The 25225-nt window shown below is 33.5% G+C and overlaps 3 protein-coding genes across 6 annotated transcripts; 2 read left to right on the top strand and 1 right to left on the bottom strand.

Moving 5' to 3' along the window:
- Positions 1 to 160: 160 nt before the first annotated feature.
- Positions 161 to 1914, top strand: LOC123701543. The gene is made up of 2 exons (XM_045649046.1): positions 161 to 1124; positions 1782 to 1914. Exons 1-2 carry the CDS (start codon positions 161 to 163, stop codon positions 1793 to 1795), a joined length of 978 nt encoding a protein of 325 aa, XP_045505002.1. The 3' UTR covers positions 1796 to 1914.
- Positions 1915 to 1916: 2 nt separating this feature from the next.
- LOC123701380 (RNA-binding protein 41-like) lies at positions 1917 to 5018 on the top strand. Its single transcript, XM_045648825.1, has 5 exons — positions 1917 to 1930; positions 2028 to 2303; positions 2409 to 2958; positions 3561 to 3708; positions 4852 to 5018. The coding sequence occupies exons 1-5, from the start codon at positions 1926 to 1928 to the stop codon at positions 4968 to 4970; spliced, it is 1098 nt and encodes a 365-aa protein (XP_045504781.1). The 5' UTR covers positions 1917 to 1925; the 3' UTR covers positions 4971 to 5018.
- On the bottom strand, positions 4820 to 24814 carry LOC123701379 (SWI/SNF-related matrix-associated actin-dependent regulator of chromatin subfamily E member 1). 4 transcript variants are annotated; one of them, XM_045648821.1, is made up of 15 exons: positions 24704 to 24814; positions 24153 to 24232; positions 15215 to 15259; positions 14669 to 14913; positions 14208 to 14411; positions 13778 to 13853; positions 12291 to 12395; positions 11727 to 11860; positions 11097 to 11237; positions 10517 to 10636; positions 9546 to 9726; positions 8986 to 9096; positions 8076 to 8150; positions 6994 to 7179; positions 4820 to 6134 (listed from the first exon to the last, which is right to left on the bottom strand). In XM_045648821.1, exons 2-15 carry the CDS (start codon positions 24217 to 24219, stop codon positions 6097 to 6099), a joined length of 1728 nt encoding a protein of 575 aa, XP_045504777.1. In that variant the 5' UTR covers positions 24220 to 24232; positions 24704 to 24814; the 3' UTR covers positions 4820 to 6096. The 4 variants fall into 4 exon arrangements, with proteins under 4 accessions (XP_045504777.1, XP_045504776.1, XP_045504779.1 ...); XM_045648820.1 differs by lacking the exon at positions 13778 to 13853 and adding an exon at positions 12959 to 13040; XM_045648823.1 differs by lacking the exons at positions 6994 to 7179; positions 13778 to 13853 and adding an exon at positions 12959 to 13040.
- Between the last annotated feature and the right edge of the window lie 411 nt (positions 24815 to 25225).

Here is a 25225-nt window from a genome sequence, read left to right as displayed (position 1 = left end):
GTGGTTACATTCACATGGCCTATCTTTATCCGTCTCAAAAAGCTCCTGTGTAATTTTCACCCGCAAAAGATTAGTTCCTCCTTTAAACCTTTTTTATAAAAATGATCCCTTCCCTTTTCATGATAATATAAAATTTTTAGGAGTATATTTAGATTCCAGAATGACTAGTTTAGTCCATTCAAATTACATTGCTGGGAAATGTGAGAAAGGAGTTAACGTTTTGCGTGCGCTGTCTGGAGTTAGCTGGGGCGCGCACCCTTTCTCTCAGAAGCTTCTGTATAATGCTGTGATCCGTAGCCACTTTGATTATGCGTCATTTTTATTGGAACCATGTAATAAGTCCGGCAATCAAATTTGGGACAAAATCCAATCTAAATGCTTACGGATTATTCTGGGTGCTATGAGATCCACAGCAATTAACGCCTTACAAATAGAATCCGGTGACCCCCCTCTTCATTTTAGGAAACAGTACTTGTGTGATAGATTTATTTGGAAACTTTTTCAAAATTCTTCCCATCCCCTCCTCGCTAGATTACAAACTTTACACAGTTTAGTTGACAATAATTCATCGTTCCCCCTCTTAAAATCCTACTCATTCATTTTAGCATTACCCTATACTTTGTATAAATCCCCCTCCAATCCTATCTTTTGCTCTCCTTTTGAATCCCTTCTTTTTCGCCCGAATATTGAATTTTTTAATATTTTAAAACAATCCCCCGACGCCAATCATAAATTCAACAGCATTTTAGCTGAGAATTGGAGTGGATGGACCCCAATTTTCACTGATGCTTCAAAAACATCTGATAGTGAAAACGTGGGTATAGCTGTCTGGATGCCAAAATTTGCTATCATGCTGTGCCGTAAATGCCCACCAGTTACTTCTACCTTTGTGGGCGAGGCTTTAGCTCTGTTAGAAGCGGTACTCTATGTCCTTTCTCATAAGCTGACTAAATCGATTATTTTCACAGACTCCAAAAGTTGTTTACAGGCATTGACTTCCAATCAATTTCGGTCAAAGGTGAAATACCCTGTAATTATTAAATTAAAAGAAGTCCTGTTAGAGTGTAAAGTAAATGACATAGATGTTACCTTGGCTTGGATTCCTGGACACAGTGGTATCACAGGTAATGAGTCCGCCGACTGGTGCGCTAAAGCAGCCATTAATATATCATCAGAGACTCATGACCTTACTTACTCACACGACATTGTTGCTCTTGCGCGGCCTAGACTCTTTGAAACATGGACGGATTTTTGGTCTACGTCAAGTAGAAGTAAGGGCAAATTCTACCGCTCTATACAAAAAGAGATTCCTCCAAAACCATGGTTTTTTAAATATAAGGACATCCCCAAATGTGTTACCTCTACGATCTGTCGTATTCGACTAGGCCACGCAAGTACTCCAGTGCATCTAGCTAAAATCAGGGTGAGGGACAACTCAATTTGTGAATGTGGTATTGATGAAGCTGACCTGGACCATATCTTTTTTAACTGTATAAAGAACTCTTCCCTATATGATAACCTTCCCCCTACTGTTCCTCGTCCTACTAACATGAAATCCCTTCTCTCATTAACTAGTACTCGATTTGTTTATGTTATGTCTAAATTTATTATTACTAACAAAATAAAACTATGAATATCAAGCGTCCAAATATGGTTTATAGATTTTAGATTTTATGTTATAATTTATTCAATTAGTTTACTGTTCGTCCTTTATAACAATTAAATTAACTTGGTGTTGGTAATTTTTATATATTGTGTGTGTCATTTGTTTTTTGTTGTAGATATCTGCGCTTGACTGATACATTTGAGCTTCTTATAAATCTATGAAATGTAAAACTATCCACAACGTGACATTGGCAAAATTGTGGCAACGCAGCACTGCCATTCATAAAATAAAATTGAATTGAATTCAAATATTTTTCAAAATGTGGTATGTAAGATAAAAGTACTCTGTGTATGTAAGTAAATAATAGTGAAATAACACACATTATTCTTATCCCATTAATACGTAATTTAATGTATTTTAGCACGAAACTGCCTCAAGAATTTGTGAAATCCACAGAAGTCTTACCGTTCACAAAATATGGAGTTTCGACTTTGGAAGATTTTGAAAAAGCTGAAAAACAAATTCAGGATTTGGAATGGTTAAAACGAGCAGGACTCACAAATGACGAAATCAAACTTTACCAAGAAAATGAAGCTGGTCTTCTAGACCTACAGACTAAAATAGAGTCCACGGTATTAGAAAATCAATTAGTTTTAGTTAATAGTAAAATTAAGAAATATCAACAGGACATAGAGAGGTAGGTAAAAATGTACTTCAGTTCTGTATCAGTGAAATTCTTACACAGTTGTGCCTTTATTCAACTTTAATGAATAAGTTCATTAATATTTTTGAATTATTTAAGAGAGCAAAATGAGGAGCCATGTAAATCTAGTTCTGAAACCGTACAATCTACGCAACAACAGTCTACAACTTTTTACCCAGAAGGACATCCAATTCACGAATTGAAACAAATAGAGCAAAGCTTATTTGGACATTTAAATAAAAATGATGAAGTCTTGCCTTTAACAAAACGGCGTAAAATATTACGAAGGTTAGAGAGGAGGAAAGAAAGAATAATATCACAGCAAAAGCAAATACCTCTTGAATCTGTACCACATTCCTCAAATACAAATCCTGGAAGCCTTTGGGATGTAAAGGATACAACTGCAAGGGTTGTACAGCCAAAAGCAAAACCTCAAATAATTGGACCAAAACAACAAGCTTTATACACAATAAAAGATAATAAAATTGTGAGGTTGGAGCAGAAGGCACCAGATGAATTCCAGGCAGTGGACATTGTATTACCTCAGAATAGAGCTGAAGAAAGATTGTTAGAAGGAACCAAAATGAGTTTGGATGATATAAAGAAAATTGAAAGGTTCAAAGACTATAAACCAGGTGCACCTTCTAAGGTTTGTAGTATGTTTTGTATAGATTATGGTTTTGTTTTATATTTACGTAAATAATAAGTTTCTTATAATTAAACAGCCTTACTAATAAAAAGTTAAACAATGGATAAATTTCTACCATAGCTTTGTCCTGCTCTTGCTCATATGAAACGTCAATCATAATAACAAGACAGGTTATTGTATTAACTAGTCCATTGCAAAGTGAATGGGTAACATTTTATTACTAAGACCGTAAGTGCATATATTGTTCAAGCATCAAACAAATATTTTATTTTAAACATTTATTACTTATTATCTATAGTAACATTACATATTATAATAAAATTGAGCAATAACGTAAATTAGGTCAAGCTGCATCGGCAGCATTAACGTACGACGGCCGAGCCGGCCGAAAAGCGCAGTTCATTCATAGCAGCGCCCAAGTGCTCTATCTATCCGCTCGAATCCGCGTAAATCATATATTATAAGCAGCAATTAAAGTGTTCCCAGTTGTCCCATATCCTATCATTATTAGCAGCTTTTAGCGCCTATATACAGTACACTATTGAAGTAATATGTAAACCGTACAAATATTACTTTTACTCAAATATTTCATGTAATTTCAGGTGTTATATCTCAAGAACATCGCTCCATCAGTCACAGAAGATAAGCTTGCAATATTATTCAATCAATTTCAGCTTGAAAATGGAAGCCCTATAGAAGTCAAACTTTTAAGTGGACGCATGAGGGGACAGGCTTTTGTCACATTTCAAAGTAATATTTTCTTATTTATGCTATACTATGGTAGAAGATCCGAACATAAGTCGACCTTCACCGGCGTGATAATAGAATGAGACCAATTTTATAATAAATTTAGTCTATTAAAAAATATATTAAAAATGGGTTGACTGGGAAAATCCTGGACAGGACATTTTTAATGAATTTAAAAAACACATTTTTTTTAATTAATTGCAGTATCAAGATAATAAATAAAAAATTATAATAGACGTAAAGTATGAAACCTACAGAATGTGCAGTCATAGTCGTTTTCTAATATTTACCGGGACAAACAGCTAGGTTGGCAGGTATAAACAGGTATGTCGGTACCAGTTACTATCACTTGATAGGATGATGAAAAAAAAATTATGTCAGCTTTGTTTTATTACAAAATTGGTTTATTATCTCGAAACTGCAATTAATAAAAAATGAAAATAAAAGATTTTTTAATAATTAATTAAAAAATATCCTGTCCAGGATTTTTCCAGTAAACCCATTTTTAATACACTAAATTTATTATAAAATTGGTCTCATTCATGATTCATCACGCCGAGGAAGGTCGACCTATATTTGGATCTTAGACCACTAGCTTTTCGCCTGCTCTGTCTAAAACATTAAATCCATACTAATATTATAAATGCGAAAGTAACTCTGTCTGTTACTCAATCACGCCTAAACTACTGAACCAATTTGCATGAAATTTGGTATGGAGATATTTTGATACCCGAGAAAGGATATAGGCTACCTTTTATTGCGAAATGTGTACAACGGGCGAAGCCGGGGCGGACCACTAGTTTTATTATATACCTTCCTCGAAAATCACTATCTATTACAAAAACCGCATTTAAATCAGTTAGCATAGTTTTAAAGATACATAGGGATATAGAGACAGAGAAAGCAACTTTGTTGTATACTATGTAGTTATTTGCTTTTTATATTTGTATTATAATATTGAATATATGTATTACTGATGAGCACTTAACGAATTTTGAATATTCTTAATTAATGAAAAAGCTGCAATATCCCTGAGTGAAATAAGCTCTAATTTATTTTGTACAAACATACTGTTTTAATATGGACAGGACAGTGAAATAAATAAAAATTCAAGTTTATATGTAGTAAACATATTTATTTCTACAGGCGAAGACCTAGCGATACAAGCACTTGATGAAGTAAACGGCACAATACTTTCGGGCCGACCAATCATAGTGCAGTTTGGCCGAAACAGTAACAGAGTACAAAACGAGGACAACAGATAATCTATGACATGTGCTTGTCTATGACATTAAAATATTTATGCTAATGGATATCATTGTCTTATTTAACGACCCTACAACTACTAAATATTTGAAACTAAAAAAAAAAAAACGATATTACTATGGAAAAACATCTAGTGTTACAAAACACCTGTCAAATAGTTTAATTGCATTATAAAACATGAAAAATGAATCTTCTAAATCCTAATTAATAGGAAAATAACTACAAAATTTATTTACAGCATAGTCCCATATCATAATAGCTTTTTAAGACTAGTTTCCAATTTATTAGTTTTTTAAGACTAATTCTGTTAATTTGTTTCTGTAACTATCTATTGAATATAAACATACTTCTTAATATACATAATCAACCTCACTACATTCCATTAATAATTAATTGATTAGTCCATTCAACCACACTATTTAAAGATGTATTAAAAACTACTTTACTAAAACTATAATATTTTTATCAGAATTACTTATTAAAATGTATGCTTAACTCTTACCATATTTATTACAAAGAATATATCTAGAAAACTAATTACCTTTTTGATATACAAAAATATGAAAATCTTCGCATAATTCATGTAAAAACCTCCTAAACTAAGAGAGAAACTATTCCAAATAGAAAATCCCTAATACTTCTTAATATCATAATGTAATATGAATTTAATTTACATTCTTATAATATAGCTAAATTGAAAGATTTGATAGTCACTAATGTAAAATAAACTGAAAATTTCATTCTCCGACAGTTATGCAATTTAGATAAATATTTACTGTTGATGAAAATACTATTGCAATTTAAATATAATAATTAGAAGTGACCTTGTTCCCAAATATCTCTGCAAAATTAATACGGGCGTTTTCCGTTTTCATACCAAAGGATTATGATAAACTTTAGCATAGACATGAACTTTGTAGGTAATTTTGTATGTCAGAACTTCATAACACTACAACCATAGCCATAGAAAATCTAATTAAAAAAAAAACACTAACACTGTCACATCTGTCAATGTCAGATTTTATTACATTTTTTTTCACACACAATTCCACCGAACTCTATTGTCTATGACTCCTCCTTGGCGGAGGACTTGCGCCGTCGTTTGACGACGCGTTTTGGTGACAATCATTCGTTCTCCTTCTTGACTGGCGGCTCCTCAGCCGCTGGAATCAAATGTTATATTGATTATATTGAATTGGTATGGGTAGTTATGGATTATGATAATAATTTAGAATATAATTTTCTTCGAAAAATATCAACATACAACATTTCAATAAGTTAAATAAATACTATGGATAAAAATAAAAATTTGTAAAAATGACAATGATTAAAAATATTTTTTTGTGTTTTAATCATCAAAATTCGTTAAATTAAAGTGGGTTCATTAGTTTTTGAGATTGAGAGAAGCCTTTCCCATATTATGAATACATGCTTAAAAATCTTAGAAGTAGTTTATACAGGTAATTGATGAATGAGATGATTTTTTAGTAACAGATGAATATGACCCAATGTATTTGAAAAGAATGAGTGCTTCCATAAATAATTTTCTTCTATACTTATGTATTGTACCTATAGAAAGAATAAGAATGTATGCGCGCATGTTAACACGCTCGTGTGTGTGTGTGTGTGGAAGGTGCAATTGTTACACCTAGCTTGAAAGAGTAATTAATTTGTAATGAGAGCAAGAACACATGCATGTTTGCGTTTCTTTGTGTATGTGATTGTGTATATGTCAGTAAGCTATACAGTCGGTGATGCTGCGCGGCGTAGTGCTCGTAGCTGCAGATAACTTGCCGGGTAACCACGCCGCTGATTGTAACCCTGTGTATGCATATGTATTTGTGCGTGTAGGTATAAAATTACGTTTGTATATAAATTTGAAATGTAGCACGCGAGTGAATTTGTGTGTGTATATGTGTGTGAGTGTATACGTGTGTGAATGTGTATACGTGTGTGAGTGTGTGTGTGTGTGTGTGTGTGTGTGTGTGCGCGTGCGTGTGTGTGACTGTACGGGGCACTCACGCTTCACGTCGTGGTGGTGGTGCGGCGGCGCGTGGTGGTGCGGCGCGTAGTGCTCCGGCGCGGGCGGGAAGTAGTGCGGCGCGTAGCCGGCCGGGTAGCCGCCCGCGTAGCCCGCGTAGTAGCGGCCCGCGTAGCCGCCGCCGTAGCCGCCCGCGCCGCCCGCCACCGCGCCCGCCGGGTTAATGGCTACCGTGCGTCACCCCATGTATGAGACCCGAGCCACGTATTATGTACAAAGTACTGTTATGAACCCGAACCGCGTATATACAGAATTCAGATATTATGAAGCTTCGATCTTTAAGACAAACTAGATACGCAAACTGAAAACTACTTTAAAAGTATTCCAGTGATAAGAAACAAATGTTAAAGCAAAATCAAGCTTACGAACATTTCTTTTAGGTGTATTCTCTGAACGGTTCTCTTGGGTTGATATAACGATCAAACAGTGTGTAGAAATAGGTACACCAAGACAAAAGTTGGAATTACAATGCGCCAAAACTATTTTTTGTGGCTGATTGTGTATCTAGTTTTTATAAATGATCGAAAGCTCGAAGTGAACCGGTATGACACCCTAACCACATGTAAGATAAAAGACCCAAGACACAGTAATATAAGATTTATGTGAACCAGAGCAGTAAGATACATGTAGGTGATGGAAATGCTTTCTGTTCAGTACGTTATATGGGTCTTTTATAATCGACCACATGTTAAGTATGACTCTAGTGCTAAAAAAGTTGCTCTTGCGCGCTAGCTCTAAGTATCACAAATAACCATCATATTTGACGATTTCAAGTTCGACTTTTCACTTTGATAATGATAAGTTCCCAATGTCTATTATGACGTCACCATACCATGTTAGTTTATATACAATCAAATAAATAGAAATAGATCATGCTTTAAAACCTAGTTAACATTGAAAATAGACATAGAATTATTACCACATCTTTTTTTTAAAACTGTGCTGAATAAAATATATAGATTGAACAGAAAATGTTATAGAGAAAATTTTCCTAAACCAATTTATTGTGATGGGTTATTTACTATGACGTATTAATATTAATATATAAATAATTATAATATACCTGGTGGGGGAGGTGGTCCACCGTGTGGGGGTGGTTGATGCGCAGGCGCATTTGGGTTTGGCGGCATCATCATTGCTGAAATAATTATTCTGGTATTATTTGCGTTGCCGTAAAATTGTAAAAACTGTAACATTATAATCTAACTCGCAGTATATCGCATCAACTTATAAGCTGTCGAAATTTGTTATTGCTACAACATTTTCTTAAAAGAACAAGGTTGTTGCGGAATGATCTACCATCTCAGGTGTTTCCAAGCGTTCTCGACAAGGAAACATTTAAAAAATGGGCAAATAAACACTTTATTGTCACTGTCCGAAGGCATTTAATGATTAATTTATTGTTTATAAAACGGTATTATATATTAAAGGTGTTCATTTCTGTAATAGGCGTATAATATTGATGCATTTTTGTATTACTTACAATTCACTCGCGCTAGAGAAAATGTAAACAATAAAATTATACAAATGTATTGTAAGAAAAATTTGAATTTTTTTGGACTAACCAATAAGTTTTATTTTTTATTTTATTTAAGAAATACCAACGTTTAATTACATTGAAGCATTAACTATTAACTTAGACTTAAATGTTTTAGTAAATGTAACAAACAATTACAGGTATTTACAACATGCAAAATATAAGTTTCACAAACCAACCGTTAATTTTATATACTTATTACAAATAACAAAAAAAAATTATAATGTGAAACAAAGGGTTAACTTATATATGTATACTAGTAACAATCAGTAAAATCTTACTGCTAACATTAAACAATAAAACAATGTCTCGCTACTTTTAAATTTAACATAAAAAAGCTAAGATTATATAATTGTATAATTTCAATAATTAGAAATACATGATTATTCTTTTAACTTACATAGAAACAATTCACGTTAAATGATTATTTACATACCGGGATGTGGCGGTGACGTCATATGCGCTTGCGGCGGCGCGGCGGGCGGACCGCTCGGCTCTTTGTTCTCCATTTTCACTTCTACTGGCGGTTCTTCCTTTTTGCGATCCCCTGAAATACGAAATATTTTTTTTATTTTTTTTTACATTTTAATGGCTGTGAAAGTATACTTCAATTTTGTCAATGTGAATGGTTTTTTAGTAATCCCATTTTAACTGAGTCCACCAACACCAAATTTTCTTATTACATAGTTGATCTGCATTGTTAATAATTTTTAAGCTATTGCATAGCTTCTATCGCGGTCCTTGAGCGCGGGGACCGAATCGAGAAATTCCGTAACGAAAAACCTCACGCTCCCCACTCCGACGGGCGGAGGTGTGGCTTGAAGGCATAGCATGCAATAGCTTTACCGCGGCAGTCCCCGAGTGACACACGTCGTTTTTTTCATTATTTATAATGTATCTTGGAAACGTCATAAACATCCATCCACCAAGCCATCTCAGCCTACACTAAACTTTTTAAGTTTTTGTTTCTAACTATTAACACAAAGGCTAACTTACCATCATTCTCCTGCACCGGTGTACCATCAGGCACTTCCTTTTTCGGCTCCTTCAACTCAGTGGTCATGTTATCGTCCATTTTGTTCACCTCCGTGGTCGATACTTTGTCCACTTGAGTGGGCGCGTTTGGCCCGTTCGTCTCTTGTTTGATCGGCTGCTGAGATTGTTCTATGTTGCCCGGCTGAAGAAGATAAATAGGTATAAATAAATAAATCATTTATTTTCTCTCACAACATACATGTACACAGTTTTTTAATTACATTTACAGGTATTAGGGTGTTTAAAAAAAAATCGATAAGGATGCGTGATTCTAAATATCAATATAGAATAGATAATATGTTACGAATATCTTCCTTTACACATGCAAGCAATTTGTGAAATAATATAGGAGGTGATTATAAAGGCTTTGATTTGTTTGAAATTTTAATATTGATTTTTAAAAAATGTGATGATGCAATTGTAATTGTTGTTAAAATCAGTCTTATGACTGTTTTCAGACATTTTTGATATTGATGTTTCGCCCATCACTCCCCAATTTGTATTTTGTATAGATTGTTCTTGATGGAACAGCATTTACTTTACTATAGCTTTCGACTGTTGTGACATATAAATATTTTTAACCGACTTCAAAAAAAAGGAGGAGGGTATCAATTCGGCCGGTATATTTTTTTTTTTTCTTATGTATGTACACCGATTACTCCGAGGTTTCTGAACCGATTTACGTGATTCTTTTTTTGTTCGATGCGGGATGGTGTCGAATTGGTCCCATAAAAATTTTATTCTAATAGACCCAGTAGTTTTTATTTTATGAGCATTTTTGTCTTTAGGTATTTGTAAATTTTGCAAGTGCAAGTTTGAAGTCGGTTGTTTTTAACGCAGTTATCACTTGTCTATTAGACAATTCCTAACTACTTGCCATAAAAGCAAGGAGTGCGCTTTAATTTTCAAATAATAAATTATTAAACACAGACCTCATCCTTCCTCTCCCTCACAGCGGAGGGGTGTGCGGGGTTCACACCTCTGCGCAATTGTTCCACCGCCCTTTCGACCATACGACCGAATGTCTCTTCGTCTACTGCTGGCTTGCAGTGCTGAAAACATAATATTAAATGGAAATAATGTTAAATACTAATATTTGGGAATTGTTGAATTTAATATGGAAGGAAATACTAAAGTTCTGCTACTACCATGCTTGAATATAAGAATAAAAAAATCATCCATTTTATAGACTTGTTAATAAGTATCTGTGGCTTTTTTTTTAATTCTATGCACATATTATTTTCAAATATATTATATTTTTACACTAGAACAATGAGCAAATTCTTAACAGCGTCCCAATTTTATTAGTCGATAATTCCCGAACATACATCGTATATGAAATAATATAAACAAATAAATAAAAAGAAAAAAATATATACAAGCTACGTCGTGTAAATATAAACGTAAACACGACGAAAAAATTCATCATCGCCGTTTAATCAAGAGCCTAGGCTATTAATGAAACGGCTGATTTAACTAGTGCGACAGGTATTAACCTTATTAAGGTATTACCTTCTTCAACTCCTCCTGGAATGTCTCGCTGCTCTCAATGAACTTACGTTTCTTCGCCTCAAACTTCTCTTCTATTTGCTGTAATTCATCTTCCAGTTTCTTCTGATGCATTGTTAGTGATTGCACTTGTTTCTTTAGGATCTGTTATAGGAGTTAAATATTTCATATAAGAACTTGGTAGGCCAGACATTGTTTTCCTAGTGTTTTATGATATTTAATAAATAATCAACTTTGATATTCAGCTTTATTTATCAGTTGATCAGCAATGTTGCTGGAAACTTTTAATGTTCGTTTAAAAGAGTTATCAATAATATGCAGCATTGCCAGTAACTCCTCAAGGTGTTTATTTAATTAGAAATGAAAGATTTGAACGGATTTTAATCACGAATTTATCACTCTATCCTTTGCCGTCGTTTTTTTTACTCGGTCCTCGTTGAAAATCGAACATAAGAAAATTCTATGTTAATACATTTTTGTGTCTACACAGGGGATTTTCTCGATGTTTCGTAATCGATCCTCATGTAAAATCAAACCAGAAAATGCTAATTGGTACAACTTTGTTACTAAACATATATTCCCTGGCATATATTCCCTGAAACTAACAAAATAATTGAAAATAAATCAACATACCTGCATACGAGCGGTAGTAACCACAGATCGCACGTCAGGCACCACAGTGTCAGAAAATATTTCGTTTATGAGTCTATGGTTACGTAGATAACGTGCGTACGCAACGTGCTTCACTGAGAGACCTTCGTCTTGATCTGAAAATAATAACGAAGGAATAAATTATTAATACCTAAAGAGATGCATAATGATTTTTAAACTAATTGATTGAAACTTGATTTATGGACCACAGTAATTGAAGTTCATTCTCTCACATAGAATATGTGTATAAGAAATTTTGACAAAAAAATAACCTCAAAAGTATCAACGGCAGTAATATATATTGAAATAACTGTTTAAACAAATGAAAAATATAATGCATACAACTAGAAACATGGGACATAAAATAGATTTAAATACACGCAAGAATACACCTACATTGTGCGACTTAAGTTAACTTAATAATTTTGATTTAAATTAATATCCACAGAACAACTTATGAATACATGCCCCATATATGATAACTTAAAATAATAAACCATACATGTTTCACTTTTACGAGCAAAAAATATATTTGATAAAACCTACCTTCTTCATCTTCAGCTGGTTGTATGTCAATTCGTCTGTCTTGTTGTTGCTGCTCCTTTTGCGAACTGCCTTTCTTGCTCGAACTCTCCTCTTCTAAATTACCAACTAGAAGAAAATTATTTAATTAAAATATAAAAATATGACAAACAATTCTAGAACTGTAGTTAATAAGCCAAATTAAAATAATCAAGTAAAATGTTCGAACTTTTTATAGTTTGAAATATGACTGTGTACTTGTTGAATAAATTTTAATTATTTAATGAACTTTAAAATAAATAGAACTATGTATTAACTATACTTTAATATGCAAAAATAGCAAATAGCAATATTAAAAATACCTTAGTATTATATTCAACTATTTATTAAACAGCCTGTATATATCGTTGATACATTTTATTATGTACCATTATACACCTATCATATTTAAGGCTGGTTGCAGAGCTTGACCGACCGTCAGTGCGTACGCCAGTCGCGCTTGTCATATGTATGGAAATTCATAAAACCGTTCATAGCTAGACCGACCATACGCACGCGTATTGTCATGCGCATTAGTGTCATTAGTCATACAATTGTTGATGCGTATCGTCAGGACCGACGGTACGCACTGACGGTCGGTCAAGCTCTGCAACCAGCCATACAGTCTACAGACATAAAAAACAGTTACTTACCAACAGCCTTATTCTTAGCAGCCACATACGCCAAGTACGCCGGCGAGTTATGATACGCCTTCAGGCTTTTCTCGTACTCCGACTAACCGTTGCAATGATCCCGTGTGCATTAGTTATGAGTGTATGTGCATGGAAAAAATTCGTATGTGCGTGTTAGTCACGTAACTATCGGCTATAGTGATTTCGGTGAAATGGGGGTGGCATTTGATGTTGAAAATTGAAAATACGTTTCGAACGAGTAGGATTTTACGTTTCCGGACGAAGATTATTTTGTAGTGCAAGTTTTTTTTGATAAATATATATTTTTTTAAATATGAGCTAGTTAATTGTTTTTTTATCCCATTTAAATGTCATCGAGTTAAAAGGATCGCGTTTCCATCAATTTTTATTTATTAATAGTTAATACAAAAATAATATTTATTCTTATTAACTCAAAGAAAATAAAAAAGATATTGTGACAGAGTATAAACAAAAAGAATATGAATTTGTTATTTTAGAAACATATAACACTTTAGTCAGATAATGTTCATATTTTAGTATTTTGCAAAAACACAAGAATTTATACTGGTTATAATATGCTTCCATAAAACTATGTTTATCCAATTTACAAATCCCAGGAAGAAGTTTAACCTCACGACCCTAGCCGAGGTACTATAAACTCTAATGTTCGAATTTCCTAGCAAAATAAACTCTGCGCATTACACCATAAGGTTTATCATTTATAAAACTAGATGGATACACAAACAAGCGTGATGTGAATGCGGTGGTACACAAATTTGATCCCTGCATTACACCCTTAGGGTTCAATTTAAATTGTACCTCTGTTTTTATGTGCGAGCCATTGTATGTATGCCGGGGAGGATTGGTACGCTTTCAACATTTCTGTGTACTGCGCCTACGCCCAAATAAAAATTGTGAACTTTATATCTATGTTATTGTTACTATTTGGCTCCAATCATGTACAGTACTTTAACACATTGATTAATTAAAATTGAGAAGTAGTAATTGAGTAAATAAAACTTATTAACAGATTTTTTGAAATAACTATCATCAGTAGAAAGCTAGATTATTTCTCAACAGTACAGCAGGCTGACTGCTTGTTTTCACGACTTTTACGTCAACACGACTCTATTTTCACGATATGATTGGTTCAGTAGCTTTCACGTAAAAATATATCAACTAAATATTGAAAAATACTTTATCATCAAGAAATTAAACATTTTATATATCTTAAATAATTATACAATACCTTCTCAGCTTCATATTCATCGACAAACGCATACTTCTCCGACTGCGGCAGGTCCCTCCACATGCCTCCTATAATCCTGCCAATCTCCCATAGCTTTAGATCTGGGTTTGCCGCCTTTACACTGTCCCACACTCGGCGAGAATATCTCATGTATGGCATCAACGGCTTTTCTGGTGGCTTCGGTGGCTTTGGGAGTCCGGCAATCTGGAATATTTGAAATAAAAATGTATTTTCATTAGGTAGGTTCCATGGTGTCATATTTTTTAGATTGTTTTGCTCTAAATTATAATAAATATGAAATTACTTAACAACTCTTGAGATTATACAACATTTTCCAGCACATAAATACCATTTAATTGATAGATATGGAATTCTAAGGCCAACGTTAAACTCTCGTCAATGACATTATTTTCATTAACAAACAGTCCCTGTAAGATAAAATATAAAACACTTTCACTTACTCCGCCTGATCCCTTGCCGATCTTCTGCGGTTGGAAGCCGGGATGCGAATGCACAGTGGACACAAAGGGGCTAGTCTTATCATCCTTGCCGGCCTGCGCGGCCCCCCCCGAGCCCGAGGTGGACCGCCTCGCGCTCTCTGCACCAAAACGCTGTTGTTGCCACCCATACCCCGGGTGGCCCATCGGCCCACCCTGGTATTGTGGGTGGTACTGGTAATTATGGTGCGGCGGTGCATTCATACCGCCTTCAAGCCAAGCAGCGCGGCAATACAATGAAAGAAAAAACAAAAAGCGTAAGGGACAGGACGGGAACGGGCGCGGCAAAATAATAAAACGTATGCAATTAAATCTAAACGAATTAGTGCGGTGGTGAGGTAGCGAAAATATTTTAGTAGGCTAGAACAACAGTGATTGCGAGATATGGTCGGAAAACGGAAATGTGATAATTGTTTATTATAACATAAAAAAAATCCCCAAAGTCACCTAGAATCCAAAGTGTGAGTGACAAATTTTGAATAAAATAAATAAATCACATTGTGGCATTACCTTTCATCATACCGAAACTCATTGGGGCCCCCGCAATCATGTAGTCTGTTTCAACATAACATAACATGTAACAAAACCAACATAAAAGAATAAGTCTATGCGTAAAGAATAAAAAAGAAAGATTCGGTTACAGATGCACAATCGTTCCGAAATGAAAGCAGAGAGAATGCGTCATGCTTCTCAGGATATGTAAGAGTTAGATACCAGCATTAAGGTTGCATCCATAAAATATGATATTACATTCAATCTATATGTGCCTTAACTATTTTATAAATATACAACTGAGAATGAACTTTGGAATTTAAAAAAAAAATGTGAAACAAATTAAAAAAGTGGTCCTATGAACAACTAATAAAATTTTTTTTTTCATATATTTTTAGCATAAATAATATTATCAGCTTCCAGATTGAAATGACACTATCATTTTTGAGCAATATTTTGAATCAACAATTTTTTTATGCTCAATCTAATGAGGATGGTAAGACTATTATTAGGTTTAAGTAAAATTTAATGAGCTTATTATGAGGTTAATCATCCATAATTATGCTATTAGGTTTTTGATACGAACTTGTGTAATATTTGTATCATCATCAGCCCATATACGTTCCCACTGCTGGGACACGGGCCTCCTATGAGGGTACAGGCCATAATCCACCACGCTGGCCAAGTGCGGGTTGGCGGATGACACATGTCGTCGAACTTTTTTTAATTCTTCGACATGTCGGTTTCCTCACGATGTTTTCCTTCACCGTTCGAGCAGTGGTGATGTTACAACATGCGCAGATAAATTGAAAAATCAATTTATTTCCTGCGCGCTCGCCTGGTCTCGAACCACGGACTTATCGATTCGAAGTCCGAGGTCTCACCACTGAGCCACCACTGCTCCTTATCCAATATTTGTATGCTACAGTTAATATGTTTTATTCGCCAAATTGTTCCATATCTTTACCACGAACATAAATTTGAGTATGTTGAATACACTAATCTCAGGAACTTCTGGACCGATTAAAAAAACTACTTCATCATCTTTCACATATTAAATACTGCAATTCTGCATCAATAAGTATTTCAGTCAAGTTTTTACATACATTACAACATAACAACTTTTTGTTGCTTATCTAATTAAGTTGAAAATTACATACAATTATAGTATTTAAAACTAGCAGTCCGCCCCGGCTTCGCCTGTGGTACATATTTACATTTTCTCTAATAAGAACCATCCTTGTACTTCAAGGAATATAATAGAAAAAGAATTATCGAAATCTGTCCACCCATACACGCGTGATGCTGTGACCATGTCTGGTTCATTACATACAAAAAAGGATTAATGCCATCCGACTACCAATAGATGCCGCTAAGTGTATCATTTTAACCAGCAAAAAATAAAATTAGATTTAATTGCAATTTCATTGCTTTTTATAATTTTTTACATACTTTTGTAAATGGAACCTACCTATTTAATTTCATTTTCGCTCGATTTTAACTAATTTTACAGAAAAGTTTATATTCAAAACAACGCCATCTCATGAAACTACTATAAACAAGTTATTCTCCTCCGATTTGGCGATGCGAAACGAATAATAGGTGGCACTACAGACTTTTTACGTTACTTTTCACGTTTTTAACACAGACTAATAATAATATCACAGACCACAGACTAATAATAATATACTACGTTTTTAATACATAGTCTCATTGCCTTTGCCACCTATAAAAATATTGTAAATGGGTTAAAGCCGTTATTAATTATTACAAACTGCGTTCCTGTAGCGGCCTATATTAGGTAGGTACCTAGTGTATTGATAATTTTCATACGAAAAATGAATTGTCGGAAAACTTGCGAGATTGTGTGAATATTTGATTGCAAGATCTCATTACAAAATAATATACAACCACAGACTAATAATAATATACTACGATACAACCTATACATACTTAAACCGTAGTAAGTATATTATTTCTAGTCACATTTAATTATATATAAATTATAAATAAATATTAAAGGACAATATTACACAAATCGACCTAGTCCCACAGTAATCTCAATTAAGGCTTATGTTGTGGGTACTAGACGACGATAAATATAATATCACAGACTAATAATAATATACTACGTATACAAATAATATAATATTTTATAAATACATATATAGATAACACCCAGACCCAAAAACAAATAATCAAGTACATCACACAAATATTTGCCCTGACCGGGGATCGAACCCGGGACCGTCGGCTCAGTAGGCAGTTACTTTACAACTGCGCGCGCCAACCGCGTCGTTACGAAACTAAAGTTAAATACCTACCTACGTCATCTTGTTTTATTTTCTAAATAATCCTATCAGATTACCTTTATATGAAGTATGAACCAAAAAGTTTTGAGATTTAAACCGTAGAAAAGGTTTTGAATGATCCTTTGCGTTTTTTTTCTTTATGCGCCTAAAATTAAATATTTCGACATCGATTCCCATATGAATGAAGTATTTTCCCGTTATAAAAAGTAGCCAATGTTCATCAGGTAGGTATAATTTTTGCTTCGAATGATGAAAGAATTTTTCAAATCAGTCCAGTAGTTTCGGATCCTATCCAATACAAACAAACAAACAATCAAATCATTTCTGTTTTGTAGATAAATACGAAAGTTACTCCGTCATAGTAGGACAAAATAGTGGGACCACGAGAAAATAGGTATTCCCGCACGCGTCTGAACCGATTTTGACGGAAATTTCGATATATAAGTACATACCTACGTTGAAAAAGGACATCTCAATTTTGTTGCATAAATAGGATTCAAGGGGTAGGAACAGGGATTGAATAAGGCACACGGTTGAAGCCGCAGAATGAAAGTTGGTAATTTATAAGATTAATTTATTGTAAAATAAACTACTTCATTTTACTTAAACATATTCTATTTATCATTCATTGACTTATCATAAACTTTTGAGTCTAGTACCTAGTTAAGTACTTAGGTACCTATTATGTGAAAATTTTGAAAAAAATGTTTTCTTTAGGAAATTATTAGCATTAATTGATTACCTTGTCTTGTCATTAATTTATTTACCTACTTGGTAATAATCGGTCGAACACTTGTTTAAAGTTTATTTTCCTTGTCCTTTCCAGGTAATCTAAATTATTTAATTTTTGCAGTAGGTAATTAATTCATTTCGGCTTGAACAGACAAGGCCATTAGGTGAAGCGAGATTACCAAATATGGGTGATCTGTAGATATACATAATCCACAAGGAAGCATCACATTTGCTGTAGCTTCTTATGGGTAGGTGAACGAAGTGCCTTAAACTACCTAGCCAGGTCTGCAAACTGTAAACTGTCCATACCCAAGCACCACTCAGCAGCTTTCAAGGGTAGCTTTCGATACAATGCCACTGTGTTGGAACAACATTCCACCACTATTAACCAGTTTGACAAATATTAATAATTTTCGTTTCCAATACCGGAAACATATTATTTTTAAAATCCTGTTCTAACCCTTAGTGCATTTGTATCGAATTACAGTTTACACATAAACTTTAATTAAATATTTATTTTATTTACTGGTTATTATATAACATAACATTATATAGACATTTATTTTCTGCCTATTTATCATTATAATTATAAACATTGTATATGTTAACGGAAATGTATGTAATCCGTCATTGTATAAAATTCCTAGGAAATGTATGTAATTCCTAAAATCGCACGTAAATGTGTGAAATAAATCATTTTATAGTACACATTTCCTAGGAAATCTATACATTTCCTAACTAACAATCGGAAATGTAAAACATCTAAGATATTGGAAGGTACGCGGGACTCTCGGCATATTACAAAATGCCGGCCGTTTCTATTATACAATCCGACTGCGACATGTACACGGGGTCAGCAGGACGAGGGGACTGATTACTTACCAAATGAAAATTTGATTTGATTGAATATAAGTTGATTTAAGAAATGTTAATTAGTAAGATAATATGAACATATTGTTATTAGCCGGGGCGAACTGCTAGTTTATTATAAAATTGGTCTCATTCTATTATCACGCCGTTGCATTTCGACTTATATTCGGATCTTAAGTGTGCTATTACGGATTTTTTACAAAAACACGCTGTTTTTCGGTACCATTTTAACTTAAAGCAATTACACGTGAGAACATAGTAATATCTTAATTTAAAGATAATATATTCAGCTCTACGTTCATCTTATAAAAATTGTACGACGTTATACAAAATTGTCGCTGAAATACGATTTTCCCAGCACAATAATCGCATAAAATGCAAAAAAATGGGGTCTAAAACGGTACCATTTTAAGAAAAGTAAAAGCCTAATCTATCTTCTTACCTATACATTATTGAGGGATATATAGTCCTTTATAGATTATGATAATTTTTTTGTATCTAAATCAATTTTTTTTTTCAATTATTAGCTAAATTAAAAATACTTGTCGATTTCTTCATACATTTTGCTCTCGCGGGTCGTCAGACCGCGCTCAGAAGCGCTCTTGGAAGGACGGGTGTATCGCTCCTCGTCCCAAAAATAAAAACGAATAAGAAAAAGATTATTATGCGTGCACTGTCGTTTTCGTGATTTGAAATATTTGATACTTTATAAGTAAGAGTAAACTGTATAAGTTTCATATTCAAATTATTTGTAATTTAAAATTATGTTTTAAAAATTACGTTGACTGAGATCCCCTTTTTTATGGGTTGTTGAACGGATTGGTGGGGTAAAGCAATTTGACAAAACTTAAATCCAAAATGGCGCCGACGAAAATTTTACATCTTTTCGTCATGGGTGTCATTTTCATGGTTTTTGGGGTAGCTATTAACGAATATGAGGTCAAAACTAAAATCCAAGATGGCGCCGACAAAAAATTTACATCTTTTCGTCATGGGTGTCATTTTCATGGTTTTTGGGGTAGCTATTAAACAATATGAGGTCAAAACTGAAATCCAAAATGGCGCCGACGAAAATTTTACATCTTTTCATCATGTGTGTCATTTTCATGGTTTTTGGGGTAGCTATTAACCAATATGAGGTCAAAACTAAAATCCAAGATGGCGCCGACGAAAAATTTGACATATTTTCGTCATGGGTGTCATTTTTGTGGTTTTAGGTGTGTCTCTTTAAATGATGTATCTCTTTAAAATTATTTTTAAGACTGTCCCACTCACACTCTGTATAGGTTATAGCTTTGCATACGCTAAGTACGTAAAAAATACTTATAAAATGCCAGGTGTATCTTTTTTTTCAATTAGATTAATTCATAAAACTCTTTGTGTACACCCCGTAAATGCAACCCGCCCAACTTTGTCACCCGCACGTGAGCTATCGTTTAATTATGTTTTCATAGACAAAATAATCACATTAGCGAAACGGTATATGCCGGCTGCACGAAGTTAGAGAAGAAAACATGGATTTTCAGGAAAAATTTAGCAAAATTTTTTTGATGTAATTTTGTTGTTTAAGTATTTTTACGTGATTAGTGTATGCAAAACTACAAGTCCCTTAGCACTTAGTATACCGATAGTGGGTCACCCTGTATAGTCGAATTCTTATATACTACGAGAGAGAGAGAGAGAAATAATCTTAAAGAGCATTGAAATAAATGTTTAGGAATCGTTGTTGGCGCCATCTTGGATTTTAGTTCTGACCTCATATTGGTTAATAGCTACCCCAAAAACCTTGAAAAAGACACCCATGACGAAAACATGTAAAATTTTCGTCGGCGCCATCTTGGATTTTAATTTTGACCTCATATTGTTTAATAGCTACCCCAAAAACCATGAAATGACACCCATGACGAAAAGATGTAAATTTTTTGTCGGCGCCATCTTGGATTTTAGTTTTGACCTCATATTCGTTAATAGCTACCCCAAAAACCATGAAAATGACACCCATCACGAAAAAAAGTCAAATTTTCATCAGCGCCATCTTGGATTATAGTTTTGACCTCATATTCGTTAATAGCTACCCCAAAAACCATGAAAATGACACCCATGACGAAAAAATGTAAAATTTTTCGTCGGAGCCATCTTGGATTTTAGTTTTGACCTCATATTGATTAATAGCTACCCCAAAAACCATGAAAATGACACCCATGAAGAAAAGATGTAAAATTTTCGTCGGCGCCATCTTGGATTTTAGTTTTGACCTCGGGTAATAGCTTCCCCAAAAACCATCCACATTTGCAAAATATGTGTTTGCTCCTTAGGAAAAGTTCAGATTTCCTAGGTAATGTGACGAATCTAATTTATTTAATTCGGACCGTAACTCGGAATAACATACATATAACATACATACATATTTTCTAAGAATTGTATACAATGCCGGATTTAATACATTGCCGGTAACATAATAATATGTATGATAATTCTTAAAAAAGTACATATTTTAAACATTTCTTAAAAAGCTTCTAGATATTGCATACAATTCCTAGAGGTTTTGTAAAACACACACTTTTTTTAAAGTTAGTTACTAACATACTTATCACAATAATTATTGTACCTACCTAGTTACTAATAAAAGTATAAAAATGAATTTTTAAAATTCGTAATAAATTAAAAATAATATCAAGTATGAAGATGGTCTATAAAATGGAATGCGCTATGTTTACGTGAGCGTGATGTTCCCGCGAACCACGTGGCGACGTTAGATACCTAAATTTGAGTAACGCAGATTTGTGACAGCGTCCTTAAACCACTAGGATTTGTATACAATTCCTTGATTTCATACATTTCCGGTAACATATACATAATTTCATTTTATTTATTTACATTAAGTATATACATAATTACATATTGATATTATATCTACCAGCTACCTATATTACATGTTTTAACTGATGTATTTATTTATTAGTATCTATCATATTAATAGAAATATATCTTTCACATAATATACTCATGTTAAATTATCATTATATACAATTCTAGACTGAAACTCCAATAGTCACTTGGGGTCACTGAAAATCAGTGGTGTTCACATTGCCATCATATACTGAGTTGGCTCCATTTATCAGGTCACTCACTGCCACATTACAGTTCTTAGGAATAAGATTATTTTTATTTAATTATTTTTCTTTTTATTTCTTTTTGTTTTTCCTTTGTTTATAAATGTATCTCGTGTTGTGATCTTGACAATAAATGTGATTTATTTATTTAATGTCTCTTACTGCATGCTTTTCATGCAGTTGTCCGCACCATATGTATTGTGGTCTTTGTCCATACACACTTTCTCCAAAGCCCTGCTTTGGTCATGTTTCATGTATAAGCTCCTGTATAGTAGTAAAATTTAATCAAATATTTAATTCTTATTTCTTGAAATTTGGTATAGTATTTTTTGTGTGATACAAATCAAAACCAACAGTCAGGTTAGGTAGACTACAACCAACCAACAGTAGGTTAATGAAACACTTGACTCGACTGTAAGCTTGTATTGAACTGCTTAAACTGTAGAACAACAGGACTATATATTCTAGACGCACACATACAATAGATTACACACTACACTGTAAACTGTAGAATTAATATTAAAGACATAGTTCATTATATTTTGTAGTCTTTGATTATTTATAGAACAGACTAGAAATAAATACTATGTATGCGATTATACCTATTCTAGCCATCCATTTTCGTGTTCCTTAAAATTAACCCATTGAGCACCGAGCGGTCCAATCGGACCACGACACAATAGATTTTCTATTGTGTCTGTGATTCGGGGGGCTGAGTTATTAAGTACATCTTAGTCAAAGGGCAACTTATTGTGCCCTTGCCCGTAATGCACTCATAATTTCAAGTTGAATGTTTGTCATTCTTTATGTACCAAACACAGTCACGGCAACGGCGCTCATTCCATTTTACTGGTATTAAAACAGATGAAATCCTTCATGATCCCATATCCTTCTAAGTAGCAAATGTAGAAATCCCTTTCTTGTGTCTACAATGTTTTTGTGGAGAATCGTATTATTATTTACATTTGGGATGGATTAATTCTTCTCCTCTCTTGAACAAATTTGTTATTGCGAACGTAAGCAATAAGTCTGTAATAAAACAATCTTATATTGGGTTACAAATCCATAAACCAATCATTAAGAATCATGTTTGTAAAAATTTATGTTCTGAGAAAATATCAGTTTACCATTTAAAGCTTATTTTCTGCCTGTAGATTCTACATAACCTCACAGTCCATCCATAAACCTAACATATTTAGCACTTATTTTTAAAATATTAGTCAACAATTAAAAACGAAAACAAACAAAGCTTCTCGTTTTGGTTTTGACAGAATCTCGTAAATAAACTGAACTAAATACCAGTCAAATTAATGTACTCTGTGACTAAATAAGTCAGTTTACTTTGTTTACCTATTTAAAAATCCGAGTAGGTATTTATTATTATGTTGATTGACACTTGACGCCACAGACTTGAAAATAAAAGGTACGTGTACATATATTTACATTAGTGCCATCTAGTGGCTCTGGAAGGAAAAGAACTTCAAGTCTGTGTTTAACGTGCCATCTAGTGTGTTAAAAGCAAAAGACCAAGAGATATAATCGAACATGTAGTACGTTTTTTCCCCACTGGCGCTTTAATTGCGCAAATTCATAGTGCAACTTTTTTTGTATGGAGTGAACCGTCTGTTGTATACGTAGTATATTATTATTAGTCTGTGCTGTGACCAAGGAAAACGGGTTTCATTTTAATATATATAGATACATACATAACACTACACAATGCATATATTCATATTTTATGGATGATTGAAGTACTTTACCATACAAGCCTTTGGTCAGGTTGTGTACTTTGCATGTTAACTATGTTAGTATCTAACAACATTCTATACAACTCAAAATAAATTCTATGCTTTTGCAATTTGGCATTCTAGTAATATCTATCTATAGTTTTAAATATTGTTTATTTATTAAAAATAAAGGAATACAAACGCGGGTTGTTTTGTGGACTTGGCATCGACATTGATGCGTTTTGTTTATAACTGCTGGGTGTTGCCATAACACATTACACACTGAAAAGAAACAGTTTAGCTTCAGTATTAATTAACATTAACTTTAAAATCGTTATTTAATTGGAAAGGAAATTCCATCTCATCTTGGTACATAATTATCATAAAATTAGCAAGTGCTTTAGACAACATATCACTCGCAATCTATGCTTGGTAACTTAATTATAACGGAGCTAAGATTAGAAATTATCAATGAAACAAAAAGCGTTATTAAAGTAGTCTGAAGTAAAACATGTCGCCAATCGCTATGATAGATTTGTTAGAACACGAATCTATTTTGATACAGATTTACAGTAAGGCAAGAATATGAACTGCTTAATGTTTTTAAAATAATGATAATATCTCGATTCCTTTACACTGGAATAGAATAGAACAACAACGGTTGCAATAGAGGTGTCATAAATGTTATGACAGCGAAATTGCCACTAAAACAATACACAATACAAATATATGTAAGATTTCTGTAAAAATTACCTAGTGGAAATGATATTACTGTTGTACTCAGTACAATATCTTTAAAAACTCAAATATTCTCAAATAAAATGATAGCGTCACACTAGAACAGAAGCACAGAATAGGACGCCATTTTCAATTTTCATGCGGCTTGTCATAGTCATGTCAATTTGACATTGAAGTATCGGATAGTGATGTTTTTTTTCTGTTAAGGCAAGAAGATAGTGATGTTCCTCTGTAAATTATCTTTAAAGTAAATTCGATCTTTATTTTAAATATTGTCACTGAAAACATTGCTCGGGCTCTGGCTGATTTAAATAAATAATAAGTTTTCTATGAATTTTTTTATTTGGTTGTTTGTCACGTTATCCCTATAACTTTCGATAGAGGGCGTTAGTGATCGTATTTTAGCACCACAGTTTAGCACAGTATTCTAGCCACATTCTAGCACTAGCTAGCACTATTCTGGCTTATATTCTAGTCATTCATAGTTCGAGCTGTTATGTTTTTTTTTTCTCGGCCTACCTTTTAAAAAACTTCATT

Source organism: Colias croceus, chromosome 21 (genome assembly GCF_905220415.1).
Source record: "Colias croceus chromosome 21, ilColCroc2.1".
Taxonomy (NCBI): domain Eukaryota; kingdom Metazoa; phylum Arthropoda; class Insecta; order Lepidoptera; family Pieridae; genus Colias; species Colias croceus.
The sequence above is the reverse complement of the archived record's forward strand: the minus strand, read 5'-3'. Positions and strand labels throughout refer to the sequence as shown.

What these genes read in the sequence shown, in the direction of transcription:
- LOC123701543 (XM_045649046.1), top strand. Translation starts at nt 161, where the DNA reads ATGACTAGTTTAGTCCATTCAAATTACATTGCTGGGAAATGTGAGAAA.
- LOC123701380 (XM_045648825.1), top strand. An exon ending in TATCAACAGGACATAGAGAG is followed by an intron (nt 2,304 to 2,408) that starts GTAGGTAAAAAT and finishes GAATTATTTAAG; the next exon opens with AGAGCAAAATGAGGAGCCAT. An exon ending in AACCAGGTGCACCTTCTAAG is followed by an intron (nt 2,959 to 3,560) that starts GTTTGTAGTATG and finishes ATGTAATTTCAG; the next exon opens with GTGTTATATCTCAAGAACAT.
- LOC123701379 (XM_045648820.1), bottom strand. Translation starts at nt 24,219, where the DNA reads ATGGCAACACCCAGCAGTTATAAACAAAACGCATCAATGTCGATGCCA. An exon ending in AAGTCCACAAAACAACCCGC is followed by an intron (nt 15,260 to 24,152) that starts GTTTGTATTCCT and finishes ATGTTGAAACAG; the next exon opens with ACTACATGATTGCGGGGGCC. An exon ending in TCCAGGAGGAGTTGAAGAAG is followed by an intron (nt 10,637 to 11,096) that starts GTAATACCTTAA and finishes TTATGTTTTCAG; the next exon opens with CACTGCAAGCCAGCAGTAGA.